At 37.6% G+C, this 23543-nt stretch overlaps 1 protein-coding gene and 1 non-coding gene across 2 annotated transcripts in view; both read right to left on the bottom strand.

Moving 5' to 3' along the window:
- LOC118921041 (mitochondrial import inner membrane translocase subunit Tim23) overlaps positions 1-23543 on the bottom strand; it is a 43432-nt gene that overhangs the window by 8970 nt on the left and 10919 nt on the right. Inside the window, exons 3-6 of the mRNA XM_036902630.2 lie at positions 11428-11521; positions 11063-11147; positions 3047-3105; positions 1088-1198 (exon numbers count right to left, since the gene is read on the bottom strand). Of these exons, the coding sequence (XP_036758525.1) occupies positions 1088-1198; positions 3047-3105; positions 11063-11147; positions 11428-11521 (349 nt within the window). The remainder of the gene's footprint in view (positions 1-1087; positions 1199-3046; positions 3106-11062; positions 11148-11427; positions 11522-23543) is intronic.
- LOC118921043 (small nucleolar RNA SNORA74) lies at positions 3539-3740 on the bottom strand. Its single transcript, XR_005028177.1, has one exon. It is a non-coding gene; the product is annotated as a small nucleolar RNA SNORA74 (small nucleolar RNA).

Raw genomic sequence — 23543 nt, 5'->3', positions numbered from 1 at the left:
AAAAATGCTACCTGGTATTTGTGATGTTACTGAAAAACAGAATTAGTTAATCAAGTATTTAATGCATAAATAAAGCTTATTGCATAATATGCATAATTCAGCAATTAATTTATAATAAAGCAAACTAAAGTACTTTTCAGAGGTATGAATACAGAACATATGTGGTATAATTAAGCTATTTAAAACAGAAATGTGATGAAAAATTTTAGACTGTCACTAGTTACGTGACCTTTTCCAAGAAGTCATCTTAATACTATGCACATCAATAAAACTGGGGTCTGATGATCATCACTTCATACTTTCAAATAAAGCAAGTTATATTAAGTGCTTATAGCTGAGGGTGTAGTCATAACTTAGTGAATGTTAATTTCTTCCTCATCTTACAGGAGAATTTGATATTTGATCTTCACCAGATCATTCTGGCTCAAATCTTAGGGTTTTACTTTTCAAACCTGTATGGTATTTCGTTTACTCATTCATAACAGCATTATTCACAGTAGCCAAAGTTGGAAGCAGTCCAAGTGTCCACTGGCAGATGAATGGATAAAAAAATTGTGGTATATATGTATAACACAGAATTTTCAGCCTTAAAAAGGGAATTCTGACATATGCTACCACATAGATGAACCCTAGAGACATTATGCTAGGTGAAATAAGCCAGCACAAAGACAAACACTATGGGATTCCACTAACATGAGGTACCTAAAGTAGTCAAACTAATAGAGACGGTAAGTAGGGGGTTGCCAGGGGCTGGAGGAAGGAGGAAATGGATGCCTGTTGTTTAATAGGTACACAGTTTCAGTTTTGCAAGATGAAGCAAAGTTCTGGAGATGGATGGTGGTGATGGCTGCACAATAATATAAATACACTTAACATCACTGAACTGTACACTTAAAAAGTGGTTCAGAAGGTTAATTTTGTGTATTTTACTAAGTAAGAAAAAGTCAAAACAAAACCCAAAACAATGATAAGGTTTCAGAGAACATTAGGTTATACTGCAAAAAATGAATAAAGTTTTCTTTGAAACACGGATAAAAAGCATATTTCAAATGTAGTAAGAGACAGCTCTTCACTCAGCAGTGCCTACCTGGACATTTATACAACATGCCCGTCAGGGTTCCAGCTGCTACTGTGTTGAGGTCATCTTCTGCACCTCGTGTTTTCTCAATGACAACACCAAATGCACTATAGAGCAAAGCTACAGGGGAAATGCAACTGATCAGTAATAAAAAAGTGACTGATAGTCAATATGACAATTATATTTAAGACAAATGTATCCTACAGATATCATTCTATTAAGTATTCAAAGATATATAAAGAATGATCACCAGAGCAGTATTTGTCATAGCAAAAGCCTGGCAAAAAATTAAATGCCCACCCATCAAATGGGGACTGATCCACAAAGTCATTATATTACTTCCCATATAATAGATTACTATGTATACTCTTGAAACAAAAAGCAGAAAGAGCTACTTTAACTAATAATGTAAAAAGTACATGGGCACAACTCTGGATATACAAAGAAAATTTCTGGAAAGATCGGAAGAAACATTAATAGTAACTATTTATGGAAAGTACCACTGAAGAGTCCCAGGAAGAATATATTCAATTTTTACCTGTTTGTTTTATTCATAATAGCTGTATTTTGGATTTAGAAACAAAAAACAAACCACGTGATTTTTCTACTGTAAGAAAAATCTAACTTACAAATTTGAGGTTTGGTTCCAGGACATGTAAAAACTGTTAATAGTTAGCACTATTTAGTTTTAAGAAGATCTTTCCCCAAACTACCCTTCTCCTATCCCTGTAAAGATTCATGCTAGCCATGAATGCATTAATCCTGTTCCTTATCCTTTCTCAAAATTAGTGACATTTGACCCCTCAACATTATTCCAAATTCAGACTCACAACTGCCCTGCTGTGATGTTTTTACACTTCAGTAAAGGCTCTTCTGTTTCAACATATTAACTGAAACTGAGCTTGAGTAGAATACTGTGACTGGATCATATCACAACAGGAAAATACAGGGTGACTGGCCATCCCAGTTTGCCCAGGACTGAAGGTTTCCTGGAACATGAAACTTGGAGTGTTAGGACTGAGAAAGTCTTGGGCAGACCAGGATGGCTGATTACTCCAGGTATATAAGCAATAAAACAAAACAAAAAAGGGTGACTGTATGGGGATGGGGAAGGGGCATGAGCAGCATATGGAATCAGCCATTTACTAGGATCCCAAACACGAATCTGAATTTACAGTGTGAAAATGTACTGCTTTCAAATCCTGTGACAAGGCTAGGATCTGACTGTTCCAATGGAGACTTTTTCTATCTTTTCAGTGAGATGCCTACATTTCCCTTACTCAATCTGGCACAATTAAAATACTTGCAGACTTTCAACTAAGTTACAAAGAAAACCTTGGATGTTAAGGCATTAATGCCACAAGCAGTAATGAGTAATCAGAAGTCATGAGTAATCAGAAGTCAATAGTATGAATCATGAACAGTTGGTATGAAAACATTTGGTCCTAAGTACCTTAAATTACCCCTTAGAACTGCAAATGTTTTCACTATCTACAAAGGCCCTATAGCAATTCTGGTAATTAAGTCTGGGAAATGTACTCATGTAAATGGAGTGCTGAATGAGCTATTAGGAAAACATAGCAAAAGGGCTGGATTAATCTATCATATCTTACTACAGGACCTTGAACCTTTCTTCACACACAAAGCCATATGCCTTGGACCTGAATTATGTGGATTTCATTTGGTTAAAAGATGATTTTATTTATTATACTCCTTAGGAGACTATGTAGTGTTTAAAAGGTTTAAAACATTCTGAAATGTTATTCACAATGTTATTTGCACCTGGGATTATTTTTTTAGGTATTCATGGTTTTTTTCCTAAGCAGTTACCTACACTACTCAGCAAAGTAGATTTAATCATAGTTTTAGTATCCTAGGACCAGAATTTTGGTTGATCAAATTGTTCATGATACATGCACATTTCTTCCTTGCATTGATTATTTATTATCAAGCGAGATCTCTACTTACCCAGAGAACCTAGAGTATTAGCCCAAAGTGCCCCTTGCCTAGTCACCATATTCAAAATCCTACCAGGGCAGAAAGAGAAAGAATCTGTATTTAGAGTCATTATTCCTCTAGTAATTTGAAAAACCATAATTATAGCTATTTAAAATGTATAAACCCAACAAAGTTTTCTTAACTTTAAAACTTATCTTAATACCTGAGAATTCATTAAGGATGGCTTTTACTTTATGTAAACATAAATGAAGGTAGGTAAAACCTCCCAAATTTTTGAGCAATGAGTAAGGAAAATTCTCATTATTAAATACATAAAGATTCTGAAAGACAGCCTGCAATGTATTTCATAAATGTTACAGAAACTTATCTATGTAAAACATGGGGTATATACTTAGAATATTAAGTAGAATCAAAGCATGGAATGTTATAGAATACAAAGCAGAATTAAAGTAAATACTCAAAGAGAAGGAAAAAGCTGTCTAGAATACAGAGAAATCACCCTGTGTCTGCTCCCAGACTAGAACTAAGCAGCCAAAGTGAATGCTTAGCACACTCTCAAGGAAGCACAGTTCTGCCTTACACCGTGCCTAATGCCACCAGAACAGTGACAGAGGCAACTGGAGGAAAAAGACAGGAATTCCTCTCCCAGCAGTGTAACACCATCACAGGAATGGTTCTGTCCGGACAGCTGACTACTGCTGGAACTTATGGAATTATAATAGCAAATAGTAAAATAACTCATTTAAATTAATGCTCAATAGTAAAAAATACTTGTACTACTAAAAGATTGTTTACAAAAATTAGTAATGATGATGGAGCAATGTATTGTTTCTAATTAATTATGTTACATACCAATATATTTTAAGTTCAGCACATTGTTTCTTCATTTGTAACAAGCCTTAAAAACTACTAATTTTCATTATTGTATTGCTGGTAGCACCATAATTTGATTAGATTCTTTGGGGCGGATTGATTCAAGACAGCGGCGTGAGAAGTGAGGCAGAGAAGTTCTCCCAAAACCACTATAATATGAAAATATAGTTAACACAACTAATCCTAAAAGAGAGCAACAGGGAAGAAGGATGCACTAGACATAATACACCTGGAGAAGAGAGCAGATCTCACAAAACAGGGTAATAACTTACTAAAGCCTTGATCTGGCAGGACCCAAACCCTTCCCCACCCCAGCTCACCTGCAGGAGGAAGAGAAACAGAGCAGGTAGGGTTGGAAGCCTAGGACTGCTGAACACCCAGCCCTGGAGATCTGATTTGGGAGCACAGATCTACATTGCATGGTGGTCTGGAGATTAGTGGAGTTAGAAACCTAGGACAGGTAGAGTGCTTGAAGAGACTGAGATTCCAGTCATTTGTGGACAGGGACCCACATCTGGCCGCTCAGGGATAAAGGGAAGGTGGATGGTCTGAGAGGCTTCCTAGCAGCGAGAGGGCTGCTGAAGAGGTGAGGTTTGCACAGAGCTTGCTACACAGGAGAAGGGATAAGTGAACAAGGTTTTCTGGGTGCGTTCTGCCCAGCAGGCTGGGAACTTTCAGGAGCTCCATCCTCTTGGCTGGCTACTTGGCTCCAAGGCCCCCCACTGTGATATGCAACCCACTGTGTCTTTTTCTCCTGGCCTACCAGCACTGTCTCGCAAACCAGCACTCACTGCCCCTGGCGTCAGGCCAGGCAGACGGAGGCCCCACCTATGACAGCTACAGACGCAAGGCACAGTGGCGAGAGGCACAGCAGCTGGGAAGTAGGAAACACCTCTTTATTCCCCCTAGGCACCAGAGTCACTCCCCTGTGACCCCTGACCTCACTCCAGGGGCTGAGCAGCTCTAGAGACTAGAGTTCTGAGCACTAGAGGGTGCCACATAGAAACATGAAACGTCAAAAGAACCTGGTTCAGACGCAAATCTCAAAAACCCGAGAAAAAGGACCAAATGAAACAACTCACCAATCTTCCTGAAAGAGAGTTCAAAATAAAAATCACAAACATGCTCATGGAAGTACAGAAAAATATTCAAGAACTCAGGGACGAATTTAGGATGGAGATTCAATCATTAAGAAATTCCATATCTGAAATGCAACATACAATGGAGGGACTTAAAAGCAGATTAGATATAGTAGAAGAGACAGTAAATGGAATAGAAATTAGAGAAGAGGAATACAAAGGAGCTGAGGCACAGAGAGAAAAAAGGATCTCTAAGAAAGAAAGAATATTGAGAGAACTGTGCGACCAATCCAAATGGAACAATATTCGCATTATAGGGATACCAGAAGAAGAAGAAGAAGAAGAGAGAGAGAAAGGGATAGAAAGTGTCTTTGAGGAGGTAGTTGCTGAAAACTTCCCCAATCTGGGGAAGGAGATAGTCTCTCAGGCCATGGAGATCCGCAGATCTCCCAACACAAGGGACCCAAGGAGGACACGACCAAGACATATAGTAACTAGAATTGCAAAGATCAAGCATAAGGACAGACTATTAAAAGCAGTCAGAGAGAGAAATAAGTTCACATACAAAGGAAGGCCCATCAGGCTATCATCAGACTTCTCATCAGAAACCTTATAGGCCAGAAGGAAGTGGCATAATATACTTAATGCAATGAAACAGAAGGGCTTCAATCCGAGAATACTCTACCTGGCACGGTTATCATTTAAATTTGAAGGAGGGATTAAACAATTTTCAGATAAGCAAAAGGTAAGAGAATTTACCACCCACAAACCACCTCTACAGTGCATTTTGGAGTGACTGCTATAGATGGAATGTTCCTAAGGTTTAATAGCAGTCACCAGAGGAAATAAAACCACAGCAAAATAGAACAATTAATTACTAAGTAGATGCAAAATTAAATCAACTACCCCCAAAGTCAATCAAGGGATAGACAAAGAGTACAGAATATGGTATGTAATATATAAAAAACAGACGAGGAAGAAAAAGGAGGAAAAAAAAAGAACCTTTAGGTTGTCTTTGTAAAAAGCATACCAAATTAGACTGTTAAATAAGGGAATTACCCTTGAACAGTTGGTAACCATGAATCTAAAGCCTGCAATGGCAGTAAGTACACAGCAATCAATAATCACCCTAAATGTAAATTGTCTGAATGCACCAATCAAAAGACATAGAGTCACTGATTGGATAAAAAAAGACCTCTCTATATGCTGCCTACCAGAGACTCACTTCAAACCCAAAGACATACACAGACTGAAAGTAAAGGGATGGAAAAAGATATTTCATGCAACTAATAGGGAGAAAAAAGCAGGAGTTGCAGTACTTCTATCAGGAAAAAAAGACTTCAGAACAAAGAAGGACATTACATAATGATAAAGGGGTCAGTCCAACAAGAGGATATAATATAACTTATAAATATCTATGCACCCAACACAGGACCACCTACATATGTGAAACAAATACTAAGAAAATTAGAAAATTAAAGGGGTAAAGAAGGAGGGATATAATAAAGATTAGAGTAGAAATAAACAAAATTGAGAAGAATAAAACAAAAGAATCAATGAGAGCAGCAGTTGGTTCTTCAAGAAAATAAACAAAATAGTAAAACTCCTAGGTAGACTTATCAAGAAAAAAAAGAGTCCGCACATAAACAGAATCAGAAATGAAAAAGGAAAAATCAGTATGGGCACCACAGAAATACAAAGAATTATGAGAGAATACTATGAAAAATTATATGGTAACAAACCAGATAACCTAGAAGAAATGGACAACTTTATAGAAAAATACAACCTTCCAAGGCTGACCCAGAAAGAAACAGAAAATCTGAATAGACGAATTACCAGCAAGGAAACTGAATCGGTAATCAAAGAACTACCTAGGAACAAAACCCCTGGGGCAGATGGTATCACTGCTGAATTTTGTCAAACATTTAGTGAAGACCGAATATCCATTCTCCTTGAAGTTTTCCAAAAAGTAGAAGAGGAGGGAATACTTCCAAACTCATTCTATGAGGCCAGCATCACTCTAATACCAAAACCAAGCAAAGACCCCCTCCAAAAAAGAAAATTACAGACCAATATCCCTGACGAACACAGATGCAAAAATATTCAACAAAATGTTAGCAAACCAAATTCAAAAATACATCAAGAGGATCATACACTATGATCAAGTGGGATTCATCTCAGGGATACAAGGATGGTACAACATTCAAAAATCCATCAACATCATCCACCACATCAACAAAAAGGACGAAAACCATATGATCATCTCCATAGATGCTGAAAAAGCATTTAACAAAATTCAATATCCACTCATGATAACTTTCAAAAAAATAGGTATAGAGGGCAAGTACCTCAACATAATAGTGGCCATATATGACAAATGCACAGCTGACATCATATGTAACAGCAAGAAGCTGAAAGCTTTTCAACTAAGATTGGGAAAAGGACAGGGATGTCCAGTCTACCCGCTTTTATTCAACGTAGTATTGGAGGTCCTAGCCACGGCAATCAGACAAAACAAAGAAATAAAGGACATCCAGATTGGTAAGGAAGAAGTCAAACTGTCACTATTTGCAGATGAGATGATATTGTACATAAAAACCCTAAAGACTCCATTCCAAAACTACCAGAACCAGTATGTGAATTCAGCAAAGTTGCAGCATACAAAATTAATACAGAGAAATCTGTTGCTTTCCTATTCACTAACAATGAACTAGCAGAAAGAGAAATCAGGAAAACAATTCCATTCACAATTGCATCAAAAAGAATAAAATACCTAGGAATAAACCTAACCAAGGAAGTGAAAGACCTATACCCTGAAAACTACAAGACAGTCTTAAGAGAAATTCAAGAGTACACTGACAAATGGAAACTCATTCCATGCTCTTGGCTAGGAAAAATTAATATTGTCAAAATGGTCATCCTGCCTAAAACAGTCTACAGATTCAAAGCAATCCCTATCAAAATATCAACAGCATTCTTCAACAAACTGGAACAAATAGTTCTAAAATTCATATGGAACCACAAAAGACCCTGAATAGCCAAAGCAATCCTGGGAAGGAAGAATAAAGCAGGGGGAATCTCGCTTCCCAACTTCAAGCTCTACTACAAAGCCACATTAATTAAGATAATTTGTTACTGGCAGAACAGACCCACAGACCAGTGGAACAGAATAGTGAGTGCAGATAGTAACCCAAATATATATGGTCAATTAATATACGATAAAGGAGCCATGGACATACAATGAGGAAATGACAGCCTCTTTAACAGCTGGTGTTGGCAAAACTGGACAGCTACATACAAGATAACGAAACTGGATTATTGTCTCACCACATACACAAAAGTGAATTCAAAATGGATCAAAAACCTGAATGTAAGTCATGAAACCATAAAACTCTTAGAGGAAAACATAGGCGAAAATCTCTTGAATATAAACATGAGAAACTTTTGCCTTGGGCAAGGAAACAATAGCAAAAATAAACAAATGGGACTATATCATGCTAAAAAGCTTCTGTACAGCAAAGGACACCACCAGAAGAACAAAAAGGCATCCTACAGTATGGGAGAATATATTTGTAAATGACATATCCGACAAGGGGTCAACATCCAAAATATATTAAGAGCTCACATGCCTCAACAACCAAAAAGCTAAATAACCCTATTAAAAAATGGGCAGAGGACATGAACAGACACTTCTCCAAAAAATTTCAGATGGCCAACAGGCACAAGAAAAGATGTTCCACATTGCTAATTATCAGGGACATGCAAATTAAAATCACAATGAGATATCACCTCAGACCAGTTAGGATGGCCATCATAGAAAAGAATAGGAACAACAAATGCTGGTGAGAATGCGGAGAAAGGGGAACCCTCCTACACTGCTGGTGGGAATGTAAACTAGTTCAACCATTGTGAAAAGTAGTATGGAGGTTCCTCAAAAAACTCAAAATAGAAATACCGTTTGACCCAGGAATTCCACTTCTAGGAATTTACCCTAAGAATGCAGCACTTCAGTTTGAAAAAGACAGATGCACCCCTATGTTTATTGCAGCACTATTTACAATAGCCAAGATATGGAAGCAACCTAAATGTCCATCAGTAGATGAATGGACATAGAAGATGTGGTACATATACACAATGGAGTATTATTCAGGCATAAGAAGAAAAGAAATCCTACCATTTGCAACAACATGGATGGAGCTAGAGGGTATTATGCTCAGTGAAATAAGCTAGGCAGAGAAAGACAAGTACCAAATGATTTCACTCATCTGTGGAGCATAAGAATAAAGAAAAAAGTGAAGGAACAAAACAGCAGCACTCAAAGAACCCGAGAATGGTCAAACAATTGCCAAAGGGAAATGGACTAGTGTTGGGGTAGGAGGGTGGGTGTGAAGAGCGGGAGAAGGGGAATAATGGGCATTATGATTAGTACACATCATGTAGGGGGTGCACAGGGAAGGCAATATAGCACAGAGAAGACGAGTAGTGACTCTATGGCAACTTACTATGTTGATGGACAGAGACTGTAATGGGGTATGTGGTGGGAACTTGTTAATGGGGGGAATCTAGTAACCACAATGTTGCTCATGTAGTTGTATATTAATGATACCAAAAAAAAAGTGTTTTTGGGCAACATCCCTCCATTTATTGGGCCATTACCTATTTCTCACTTTAATTATCTCTCAATAACCCTTAAAGGCAGAATATCTAAGATCACAAAACAGTAAGTCTTGAAATTTGGTTTTGAAGCTACACAGTTCTGTCTGGCCTGAAACCCCATCTTCTTTCCATTTTTAAACGAGGTCTCCTATTTTAAATGCTTCGTATCCAGGAAGAGTAGAATGATTTTATAAAAAATGGCATGTGAGATTTCAAAAAGCAAACCAATGTGATTCTTTTAAAAAAATTATTAACTATCACTGTTTTAAGAAATGAAGGTAATCTTTTGTAGGAGAACGTCCACCTTGAAATTGGTATGTAATAGTACGATGTTGGGGATTTGTTTCAAAATAACATGAAAGGGGAGAAGGAGATGGGACACAATTGATGCTGGCTCTGATTGATGATTTGCTGAGGATGGGCTACAGTTCATAGGTGTTCACTGTACTACTTTGTCTACTTTTGAATATGTTCAGAATTCTCCATAATACAGAAAAGTAAAATTATTGGACAGAGGGAAAAATGTTAGGAACATAAAAATATTCAAGAATCTGGGCTAGTAAAGCAAGGGCTGTGATACACGTGGTAAGAGGAATATGAAAAACTTGACAGGACTTCAGGATCCTTAAGGTCTGATGCCAGTACGTCTGCTGCCATCTGCTGGCTAAAGAACATAAGGAAGATGAAGATGCATGTGTCTCAAAGGAAAACCATGAGCCATTAGATACATATTGTGTGACTCCACATTGTGTGACTCCACATAGTAAGTATAAAAACATGTAAAATTAAATATATTGGTTAGGGAATATCCACAGGGACTAGGCATGTTGTTTCTTAAACAGGGGAAGATATATATTATATACACTTGCTGACCTTGTTAATCATACTTGCCCTTCTCTACCATCTTCAATTTCTTATTCCTTTTGCAACTACCTCTACACTCTAGGAATTTCATTTAAATTTTCTGCAGCTTTCCATTTCAGAAATGTAGAGTGAAGTCATTAAGAAGTTCAAGTCAAACAACAGCAGATCTAGCAATCACTCTAACGTGTGTGTTTATTTCCTCACTATCACATCCCATGGTTTTCTATGCACCTGAGCAATCCAATAATATACTCGTATTTCAACAGTTTGAAAAGCATGTCATATAGGTGTGAGGAGGGATCAGGTGTAGCTGAGAAGTTAGGATGGAGTAGCATCAGCTGACTGAGGGACTCTGGCTCAAAAATCACTCCATTTAAAAGCTTAACTCAGTAACGCAATTCCTATTTCCTTTTATTTTGAGTAAGAACAAAAAAAGCCCCAAAAGTATGTCAATACTCCAAACATTTGTAATCACAAAGCTGTGCTGATCAAATCAACAAAGAAGAGGTTAATAGCCAAATATCATTATGTCAGGTAATTTTATGACACTTACTGTACGTTTCTTGGTTTGGACCAGGCCATGTTTTGGGTTTCCTTCAATCCTAGCCGTAGACCATTCATTGCCCCAAATGTAGCCCCTAGTAAATCATAGTATTACATAGTAAATAAACAGTATTATTATAGTATTACTATTATATACTGTTGATTGTGAATTATTAATTCAGCCAAATAATACAGCTTTATATATTCAAAAACAACTACATTTGTGATTTTTTACACTTTTATTTAATAGGAAAAAGATGAAAAATGTCAATAATGACTTTCTAAAACTCTGAAACCAATATTCTAATTGCTTTTGATATTAAGCATTTTTGACTACTTGGCTTGAGGATAATGAAAGAAACTGATTTTACCCACCTGTCATACAACATCCTCCAATGGTAAAGAAGGCCAGTTCAAATCGGCCCCGGGTTTTATTAGCTCCAGTTGGTAAAATAAACTCATCTGTATCCTAGAAGACAGAAAACAAGCTGAGCTCCCCTCAAAAAACAATACTTGCAAAGTGCTTTTCAATTTGTTAAAGCAGTTTTTCCACAGTAAGTAAAATCTTAAGTTAACTAAAGCTCAACTGTACTTATTTAAAAGAAAACAACACTTTCTGCAACAATAGCAACTTTTAAATCAAACTGAAATAAAGCTTACAACATAGTTATGCTCATGAGTTGTTGGGAATTAGGTCTCAGAAGGGATTCTCTTTTCAGACCTTTGCTTCTAAATGTTAAGTTTGATAGACTGTATATAATACGCCCTACTTAATGATAAATTTGGAACAACAGTGCAAGAGAGTTTTAAAAAGTTTAAAAAAGACAGCCCTAGAGAAAAGTAAACTTAATTATAAAAATAACAGCTGATAAATATACGTCTGGAAGGAAAAAATAACTTTCATTTGTAGCTACTGTATTTATCATGCATGATTTTACTATGTGTATAAACAAATTATAAATAAATGAGCAGAAACTATAAAAGCACAATACTGTGGGTCAGTTGTGCAAGGGCAAAATTACATTCTTAGCAATTCTTAACCATTTCAGGGGCATATATTCCTCCGATAATCTTAGAAAGCTATAGACCCTTTTCCATTAAATGCACACACAAATTTGGTATGAGCCCCTAAAGGCCCCCCAATAATCAGGATCCTAGGTTGAGAAATGCTACTGTAAAAGCACCATCATTGATTTTGCAATACCATACACTCTATGAATGTAATGACAAACACTGAATACCAAGCTTTCCATACAAAAATGGTTGTAATAGGCCCCTGAAGGATATCACACACTCTTGGCAGTGCACTAACAAGAAAATATCCCTTGCATATCTAGTATAAATCCTACTTGATCGTGACAAAGACTTTAGAACAACTGTCTTAAAGATGCTCCAAGAACTAAAAGAGATGTGGAGAAGTCAAAACAATGTATTACAAAGGAGAAATATCAAAAAAAAGAGAGAAAACTTAAAAACAAACCAAGAAGAAATTCTGGAGCTGAAAAGTACAGTAAGTGAAAAATTTACTGGAGGGAAATCAAAGACAGATTTGAGCAGGCTTGAAGGAAGAATCACTGAACTTGAAGATAGGAGAACAGAAATTACTGAGTCTTAGGAACAGGAAGAAAAATGACTGAAGTGAACGGGATATAAGGGACCATAAGGTGGACTAACATACACATTGATTGCAGGTGTCCCAAAAGGAGAAAAGATAATGTTTGAAAAAATCATGGTTGACAACTTCCCAAATTTGATTTAGAAGATGAATGTGACGTCTAGGAAGCTCAATGAACCCCAAGATAAATTCAGATACCCTGAGACACATTAAAATCAAACTTTTAAAAGAGACAAAGAATCATGAAAGTAGCAAGAGAGAAGCAACTCACGACAAACAAGGGAGCCTCAATAAGATCATGAGCAGGCATCTCAAGAGAAACTTTGGAGGCCACAAGGCAGTGGGCCAATATATTTAAAAATGCTAATAAACAATCCTATATCCACCAAAACTCCCCTTCAAAAATGAGGGAGATATTAAGACATTACCAGGTAAATAAATGCTGAGGGAGTTCATGAACACTAGACCTCTCCTATAAGATATGATCAAACGAGTTCTCCAAAGTGAAATGAAGGGACTAGACAGTAACTCAAAGCCTTATGAAGAAATTAACATCTTAATAAAGGCAAATATATGGGCAGTAATAAAAGTATTACTGTACTTTAGTTTGTAATGCTACAGTTTCCTACATAATTTTAGAGACTAAAGCATTTACAAATAATTATTAATTTATGTTTTGGGGCAATGTATAAAAATGTAATTTTATGACATTAACAATTGAAAGAGGCAGGCAGGAACAGAGCTGTTAAAGGAGCAGAGTTTTCGTATGTTATTGAAATGAAGCTGCTATAATTTCAAATTAGAGTGTTATAATTTTAGGATGTTAGATGTAATCCCCACGGTAACCACAAAGAATATAGCTACAGACCACATACAAAAGATATCAGAAAGAAATTTATACAATTCAGTACAAAAAAATCAAACACAAAAGACAATAATGCAGGAGATGAAGGACAAAACAGCTGGAAGGCATACAGAAAATAAATACCAAAATCACAGAAATCCCTATTTATCAATCACTCTAAATGAAAATGATTAAACTCTCTAACAGAGTTTGGCACAATGGATTAAAAAAAACACAATCCAACTATATGGGGTCTACAAGAGGCTGTTTAGATCCAAAGACACAAAAAGACTGAAAGTGAAAGGATAAAAAAAAAAAAAGATATCCCATGCAACTAATAACCAAAACAGAGCAGGGTATTCCATACTAATATCAGAAAATACAGACTTTAAATAAAAGGTCATTTTTTTTATTTTATAAGAGACACAGGACATTATATTAATAAAAGGTTCAATAGGTTCAATACAGCAAGATGTAACAATTATAAACATTTACTTAATAACAGACATTAAAATAAAGTAACAAGTGATGGAATTAAAGACATAGAAAGTTCTACAATAATAGTTGGAGACTAATACTCCACTCTCAACGGAGACATGACAACCAGACAGAAAATAAGGGAACAGATGACTTAAACAACACAACAAATCAATGAGATCTAAGACATAAATAAAACACCTTAGCCATCCTCAACAGCATATGCAATCTTTTCAAGTGCACATGGGATACTTTCTAGGAGAGACCTATGTTAGGCCGCAAATTAAGGTTCGACTGATTTTAAAAGTTAGCATACAAAGTATCTTCTCTGATGACAACAGGATGAGTTAGAAACCAACAACAGAAGTAAAACTGGAAAATTCACAATTTTGCGGAAATGAAACACCTCCTAAAAAACCAACATATTAGAGAAGAAATCAAAAGGGGAATCGGAAAATACATGAGACAAGTAAAAGCAAAACAACATACTCAAACTTACAAGATCCAGTCAAAGTGGTGCTAATGGAGACATTTATAGCTGTAAATGCTTACATTAAAAAACAAGAAAGATCTCAAATCAACAATCTAACTTTAAAACTTAAGGAACTAGAAAAGAAACTAAACTGAAAGCTAGCAGAGGGAAGGATACAATAAAGATCAGAGCAGAGGTAAATTAAATAGAGAATAGTAAAACAAGAGAGAAAACTTAAAGAAATCAAATGTTGGTTATTTGAAAAAAATCAACATTGAAAAATCCTTAGTTTACATGGACTACAGAAAAAAGAAAGATTCGAATTAGTAAAATCAGAAATGACCGTGAAAATATCACTACTGATTCTACAGAATTAAAAAGAATTACAAGAAAGTGCTATGGATGACAAATTAGATGATCTTGTTGAAATGTACAAATTTCTAGAAACACAAAATGCACCAAGAAGTAGAAAATATGAATAGGTAAGTAATTGGTAAGAAAACTGAAGTAAGCAGTAAAATCTCACAAGAACAAGAAAAAAATTCCTGCACCAGATGGCTTGACTGGTGAACTCTACGAAAAATTTAAAGAACTGCTAACACTAATTCTTCCTAAACTTTTCCAAAACATCAAAGTGGAGGAAATACTGGGAACACTTTGTAACTCTGTAAGAAGCCAGCATTACCCTACTACAAACGTCAGACAAAGACACTACAAGAAAACTAGACAAATATCCCTTATGAATACTGATGCAAAATCTGCAACAAAATATTAGGGAACCGAATTCAGCATATTAAAAGTATTATACAATGTGACAATGTGGAATTTATCTGTGGAATCTAGACGGTCCAACATACGAAAACTGAGCAATGTAACACTCCACATTAACAGAATGAACAACAAAAAAACCCCCACACGATCAACTGATGCAGAAAAAAGCTTTGACAAAATCCAACACATTTTCATTATAAAAAAAAACAAACTGGGAATAGAAGGAAACTACTGTAACATAATAAAACCCATACATGAAAAACCCATAGCGAACATAACAATATTCAAAGATGACTGAAAGCTTTTCCTCTAATGTCAGGAAAAGTCAAGAATGCCCATTTTTGCCACTTCAATTCAACAGTGCTGGTTCTCTCACTATCTAAAAGTAAAGTGTCCCTAAGAAATTTTTGTAAGACAAAACCATATAAAGTGAAGAAATGATTACCATTAATTTACATGGAAAATTTTTTTGAGCCTTCCTAGGCCCCCAAAATAACATCCCTTAGGTTTTTCTGTTACTTTAGGACACAGCTTGAGAAAAAACACAAAATTAAGATAAAGAGGGGCGGAAGATGGCGGCGTGAGTAGAGCAGCGGAAATCTCCTCCCAAAACAACATATATCTATGAAAATATAACAAAGACAACCCTTCCTAGAATAAAGACCAGAGGACACAGGACAATATCCAGACCACATCTGCACCTGAGAGAACCCAGCGCCTCGTGAAGGGGGTAAGATACAAGCCCCGGCCCGGTGGGGGCCGAGCGCACCTCCCCCCAGCTCCCGGCGGGAGAAGAGCAGGCAGAGCGGGAGGGAGACAGAGCCCAGGACTGCCGAACACCCAGCCCCAGCCATCCGGGCCAGAGTGCAGACAAAGTACGTGCCCAGGGGGCCCTGGATGCTAGGGAAACAGGGCAGCAAGAACAGTGAGCGGGCACTGGAGGCCGGGTGCCGGAGGACATAAGAAAAGCGCGTGACCATTTTTTTTTTTTTTTTTGGTGGTCGTTGTTTTGTTTTCGCGGGTGCTTTTTGGAAGTCTTAAAGGGGCAGGGCGGGACACTTAATCCAGAGGTAGGGAATCCGGGAATCTCTGGACACCCTAACCCCTGGGCTGCAGGGAGCAGGGAGGCCCCTTACGGAGATAAATAGCCTCCCAGCCGCTCCTGCTTCAACGCAACTCCACCACCTTGGAGTAGCTGCCCGAGCAAGGCCACGCCCACAGCAACAGCGGAGATTAACTCCATAGCAGCCGGGCAGGAAGCAGAAACCCTGTCTGCGGGCAGCTGCGCAGCACAAGCCACTAGAGGTCGCTGTTCTCCCAGGAGAGGAGGGCCACAAACCAACAAGAAAGGAAGTCCTTCCAGCCGTCACTCGTCCCAGCTCTGCAAACTATTCCTATCACCATGAAAAGGCAAAGCTACAGGCAGACAAAGATCACAGAGACAACACCAGAGAAGGAGACAGACCTAACCAGTCTTCCTGAAAAAGAATTCAAAATAAGAATCATAAACATGCTGACAGAGATGCAGAGAAATACGCAAGAGAAATGGGATGAAGTCCGGAGGGAGATCACAGATGCCAGAAAGGAGATTACAGAAATGAAACAAACTCTGGAAGGGTTTATAAGCAGAATGGATAGAATGCAAGAGGCCATTGATGGAACTAAAATCAGAGAACAGTAACGCATAGAAGCGGACATAGAGAGAGACAAAAGGATCTCCAGGAATGAAACAATATTAAGAGAACTGTGTGACCAATCCAAAAGGAACAATATCTGTATTATAGGGGTCCCAGAAGAAGAAGAGAGAGGAACAGAGATGGAAAGTATCTTAGAAGAAATAATTGCTAAAAACTTCCCCAAACTGGGGGAGGAAATAATCGAACAGACCACGGAAATACACAGAACCCCCAACAGAAAGGATCCAAGAAGGACAACACCAAGACACATAATAATTAAAATGGCAAAGATCAAGGACAAAGAAAGAGTTTTAAAGCTAGACAAAGCTAGAGAGAAAAAGGTCACCTATAAAGGAAAACCCATCAGGCTAACATCAGACTTCTCGACAGAAATCCTAGAGGCCAGAAGAGAATGGCATGATATATTTAATACAATGAAACAGAAGGGCCTTGAACCAAGGATACTGTATCCAGCAAGACTATCATTCAAATATGACGGTGGGATTAAACAATTCCCAGACAAACAAAAGCTGAGGGAATTTGCTTTCCACAAACCACCTCTACAGAACATCTTACAGGGACTGCTCTAGATGGGAGCACTCCTAGAAGGAGCACAGCACAAAACACCCAACATATGAAGAATCGAGGACGAGGAACAAGAAGGGAGAGAAGAAAAGAATCTCCAGACAGTGTATATAACAGCTCAATAAGTGAGCTAAGTTAGGCAGTAAGATACTAAAGAGGCTAACCTTGAACCTTTGGTAACCACGAATTTAAAGCCTGCAATGGCAATAAGTACATATCTTTCAATAGTCACCCTAAATGTAAATGGACTGAAAGCACCAATCAAAAGACACACAGTAACAGAATGGATAAAAAAGCAAGACCCATCTATATGCTGCTTACAAGAAACTCACCTCAAACCCAAAGACATGTACAGACTAAAAGTCAAGGGATGGAAAAACATATTTCAAGCAAACAACAGTGAGAAGAAAGCAGGGGTTGCAGTACTAATATCAGACAAAATAGACTTCAAAACAAAGAAAGTAACAAGAGATAAAGAAGGACACTACATAATGATAAAGGGCTCAGTCAAACAAGAGGATATAACCATTCTAAATATATATGCACCCAACACAGGAGCACCAGCATATGTGAAACAAATACTAACAGAACTAAAGGGGGATATAGACTGCAATGCATTCATTCTAGGAGACTTCAACACACCACTCACCCCAAAGGATAGATCCACTGGGCAGAAAATAAGTAAGGACACGGAAGCACTGAACAACACAGTAGAGCAGATGGACCTAATAGACATCTATAGAACTCTACATCCAAAAGCAGCGGGATATACATTCTTCTCAAGTGCACATGGAACATTCTCCAGAATAGACCACATACTAGGCCACAAAAAGAGACTCAGAAAATTCCAAAAGATTGAAATCCTACCAACCAACTTTTCAGACCACAAAGGCATAAAACTAGAAATAAACTGTACAAGGAAAGCAAAGAGGCTCACAAACACATGGAGGCTTAACAACACGCTCCTAAATAATCAATGGATCAATGACCAAATCAAAATGGAGATCCAGCAATATATGGAAACAAATGACAACAACAACACTAAGCCCCAACTTCTGTGGGACACAGCAAAAGCAGTCTTAAGAGGAAAGTATATAGCAATCCAAGCATATTTTAAAAAGGAAGAGCAATCACAAATGAATGGTCTAATGTCACAATTATCAAAATTGGAAAAAGAACAGATGAGGCCTAAGGTCAGCAGAAGGAGGGACATAATAAAGATCAGAGAAGAAATAAATAAAATTGAGAAGAATAAAACAATAGCAAAAATCAATGAAACCAAGAGCTGGTTCTTCGAGAAAATAAACAAAATAGATAAGCCTCTAGCCAGACTTATTAAGAAGAAAAGAGAGTCAACACAAATCAACAGTATCAGAAACAAGAAAGGAAAAATCACGACGGACCCCACAGAAATACAAAGAATTATTAGAGAATAGTATGAAAACCTATATGCTAACAAGCTGGGAAACCTAGGAGAAATGGACAACTTCCTAGAAAAATACAACCTTCCAAGACTGACCCAGAAAGAAACAGAAAATCTAAACAGACCAATTACCAGCAACGAAATTGTAGCGGTAATCAAAAAACTACCAAAGAACAAAACCCCCGGGCCAGATGGATTTACCTCGGAATTTTATCAGATATACAGGGAAGACATAATACCCATTCTCCTTAAAGTTTCCAAAAAATAGAGGAGGAGGGGATACTCCCAAACTCATTCTATGAAGCTAACATCACCCTAATACCAAAACCAGGCAAAGACCCCACCAAAAAAGAAAACTACAGACCAATATCCCTGATGAACGCAAATGCAAAAATACTCAACAAAATATTAGCAAACTGAATTCAAAACTACATCAAAAGGATCATACACCATGACCAAGTGGGATTCATCCCAGGGATGCAAGGATGGTACAACATTCGAAAGTCCATCAACATCATCCACCACATCAACAAAAAGAAAGACAAAAACCACATGATCATCTCCATAGATGCTGAAAAAGCATTTGACAAAGTTCAACATCCATTCATGTTAAAAACTCTCAGCAAAATGGGAATAGAGGGCAAGTACCTCAACATAATAAAGGCCATCTATGATAAACCCACATCCAACATTATATTAAACAGCGAGAAGCTGAAAGCATTTCCTCTGAGATCGGGAACTAGACAGGGATGCCCACTCTCTCCACTGTTATTTAACATAGTACTGGAGGTCCTAGCCACGGCAATCAGACAAAACAAAGAAATACAAGGAATCCAGATTGGTAAAGAAGAAGTTAAACTGTCACTATTTGCAGATGACATGATACTGTACATAAAAAACCCTAAAGACTCCACCCCAAAACTACTAGAACTGATATCGGAATACAGCAAAGTTGCAGGATACAAAATCAACACACAGAAATCTGTGGCTTTCCTATACACCAACAATGAACCAACAGAAAGAGAAATCAGGAAAACAACTCCATTCACAATTGCATCAAAAAAAATAAAATACCTAGGAATAAACCTAACCAAAGAAGTGAAAGACTTATACTCTGAAAACTACAAGTCACTCTTAAGAGAAATTAAAGGGGACACTAACAGATGTAAACTCATCCCATGCTCGTGGCTAGGAAGAATTAATATCGTCAAAATGGCCATCCTGCCCAAAGCAATATACAGATTTGATGCAATCCCTATGAAACTACCAGCAACATTCTTCAATGAACTGGAACAAATAATTCAAAAATTCATATGGAAACACCAAAGACCCCAAATAGCCAAAGTAATCCTGAGAAAGAAGAATAAAGTAGGGGGGATCTCACTCCCCAACTTCAAGCTCTACTATAAAGCCATAGTAATCAAGACAATTTGGTACTGGCACAAGAGCAGAGCCACAGACCAATGGAACAGACTAGAGAATCCAGACATTAACCCAGACATATATGGTCAATTAATATTTGATAAAGGAGCCATGGACATACAATGGCAAAATGACAGTCTCTTCAACAGATGGTGCTGGCAAAACTGGACAGCTACATGTAGGAGAATGAAACTGGACCATTGTCTAACCCCATATACAAGAGTAAATTCAAAATGGATCAAAGACCTGAATGTAAGTCATGAAACCATTAAACTGGTGGAAAAGAACATAGGCAAAAACCTCTTAGACATAAACATGAGTGACCTCTTCTTCAACATATCTCCCCGGGTAAGGAAAACAACAGCAAAAATGAGTAAGTGGGACTATATTAAGCTGAAAAGCTTCTGTACAGCAAAAGGCACCATCAATAGAAAAAGAAGGATCCCTACAGTATGGGAGAATATATTTGAAAATGACACATCCGATAAAGGCTTGACGTCCAGAATATATAAAGAGCTCACACGCCTCAACAAACAAAAAACAAATAACCCAATTAAAAAATGGGCAGAGGAACTGAACAGACAGTTCTCCAAAAAAGAAATACAGATGGCCAAAAGACACATGAAAAGATGCTCCACATCGCTAATTATCAGAGAAATGCAAATTAAAACTACAATGAGGTATCACCTCACACCAGTAAGGATGGCTGCCATCCAAAAGACAAACAACAACAAATGTTGGCGAGGCTGTGGAGAAAGGGGAACCCTCCTACACTGCTGGTGGGAATGTAAGTTAGTTCAACCATTGTGGAAAGCAGTATGGAGGTACATCAAAATGCTCAAAACAGACTTACCATTTGACCCAGGAATTCCACTCCTAGGAATTTACCCTAAGAATGCAGCAATCAAGTATGAGAAAGATCAGTGCACCCCTATGTTTATTGCAGCACTATTTACAATAGCCAAGAATTGGAAGCAACCTAATGTCCATCGATAGATGAATGGATAAAGAAGATGTGGTACATATACACAATGGAATACTACTCAGCCATAAGAAAAGGGCAAATCCAACCATTTGCAGCAACAAGGATGGAGCTGGAGGGTATTAAGCTCAGTGAAACAAGCCAAACGGAGAAAGAGAAATACCAAATGATTTCACTTATCTGTGGAATATAAGAACAAAGGAAAAACTGAAGGAACAAAACAGCAGCAGAATCACAGAACTCAAGAATGGACTAACAGGTACCAAAGGGAAAGGGACTGGGGAGGATGGGTGGGTAGGGAGGGATAAGGGGGGGGAGAAATAGGGGGGTATTAAGATTAATATGCATGGGCGGGTAGGAGAAAAGGGAGGGCTGCACAACACAGAGAAGGCAAGTAGTGATTCTACAACATTTTGCTATTCTGATGGACAGTGACTGTAAAGGGGTTTATAGGGGAGACCTGGTATAGGGGAGAGCCTAGTAAACATAATATTCATCATGTAAGTGTAGATTAGTGATACCAAAAACAAAACAAAACAAAACAAAACAAAAAAAAAAGGGGCAGTTCCTGTGTGGTAACCTCCAGTGAGTTCTACACAAGGGTATAAAGGGCATATAAAAGTGTAGGCAAAGGGTCTTTTTTTCGTTTATACAGAAGATCAAAGCCTAATTGGGCTACCCCGAAAATGAACTAAGACACGATATGAAAGAGAACTTCCAACATCAGCACTCTCTGGAAGACTCATGCCAGAAGATGATCATCAAAAAACCCCAACAAAGATCCATGCACTGCTACAGCTGTAGATGCACTCATCCCACCAGTTCCTGGACTTGCCATGGGAATGAAGCAGATATCTAAGCTGGCCTGTGCATACAGTAAAACAACAAATTTGACTGGATCTATACTGTTGGAGCTCAACCAAGAATTAGGAGAAGTGCAAATTGTAGCGCTCCAAAATCTTACAACTACAGACTATTTACTGTTAAAAGAACATAAGGGATGTGAACATTCCCCATGAATGGGTTGTTTTAATTTGTCTGATTTCTCTCAGACTGTTCAAGTTCAGTTGGACAATATCCACCATATCATAGATAAGTTTTCACAAATGCCTAAGGTGCCTAACTGGTTTTCTTGGTTTCACTGGAGATGGGTGGTAATTACAGATATGCTTTGGTTATGTAACTATACTCCTATTATGTTCATGTGTGTGCACAATTTAAGTAGTAGCTTAAAACCTATACATGCTGAAGTTACTCTACAAGAAGATATGTCAAAGAAATAATCAACCTTCCCATGTTTTTTTCTGCCTGCTACTTCTATAGCTTTTCTTCTTCCTTCCTAATTACAACCCTTAAATAGAATTCATGCCTCATATCAAATTTACCGAGTATCATAATTCTTCCAATTGGTAAAGATACCTCAAGACAAATGCTGGGCATAGAAGCCACAGGGCATAAATATGCAAAGAAATAAAAAGCTAACCATTTCAAACAATAAGGCTTCTCTCTCACTTACCAACTTTACATTTCCCTGTATGGCCCTGGAAGATGACTGGTTAGCCAGGGACGGGTAAGATTCCTCAAGGGAGGAACAACCTAAGACAGGCACAGTCGCAGGGGAGTCATCAGGTGAGAAATTGGGGATCAACAGAGGTGAGGCTTAGAACCTCACCCCCCCATTCTGAGAGAAATCTTCTGCATACGTGGATGTTTTATTGCCCTGGTCTAGCTTGGATTAACACATAGTCTACAGGCACACACCTGATCATCTACATTTGCTCTCTTACAACACTAAACTATGTTTTCTACCTTTATCTTGTATCTACCTACCACTTCAGCATTTTATTAAAAATAATAATAATAAAGAGAGAAATGTGGTATCCACATATAAATCAAGTATAAAAACCAAATGAGTATTCATATTTGAACTGACTGTTTAGAGTTCATAATGCATGAGCAAAACCGAAAGTTTCTGTGATGACTGCCCTTGTACTGTTCACTATGTAACTTATTCATTATGTAAGAATTTGTTCTCCATGTGAGAACTTGTTTGTTATGCCTCAGAAGATTGGAGACTGACGAAAATTAGGCTTGGGGTGGATTAATGATTGTGCATTGAGCATTGACTCCCCTATACAGAATTTTATTGTCGTTAACAACCATTTGATCAATAAATATGAGAGATGCCCTCACACACACACACACACACACACAAAAAAAAGGA

This window comes from Manis pentadactyla, chromosome 8 (genome assembly GCF_030020395.1).
Source record: "Manis pentadactyla isolate mManPen7 chromosome 8, mManPen7.hap1, whole genome shotgun sequence".
NCBI classification, from domain to species: Eukaryota; Metazoa; Chordata; class Mammalia; order Pholidota; family Manidae; genus Manis; species Manis pentadactyla.
Note: the sequence above shows the minus strand (reverse complement) of the source record. Positions and strands in the feature narration are given on the sequence as shown.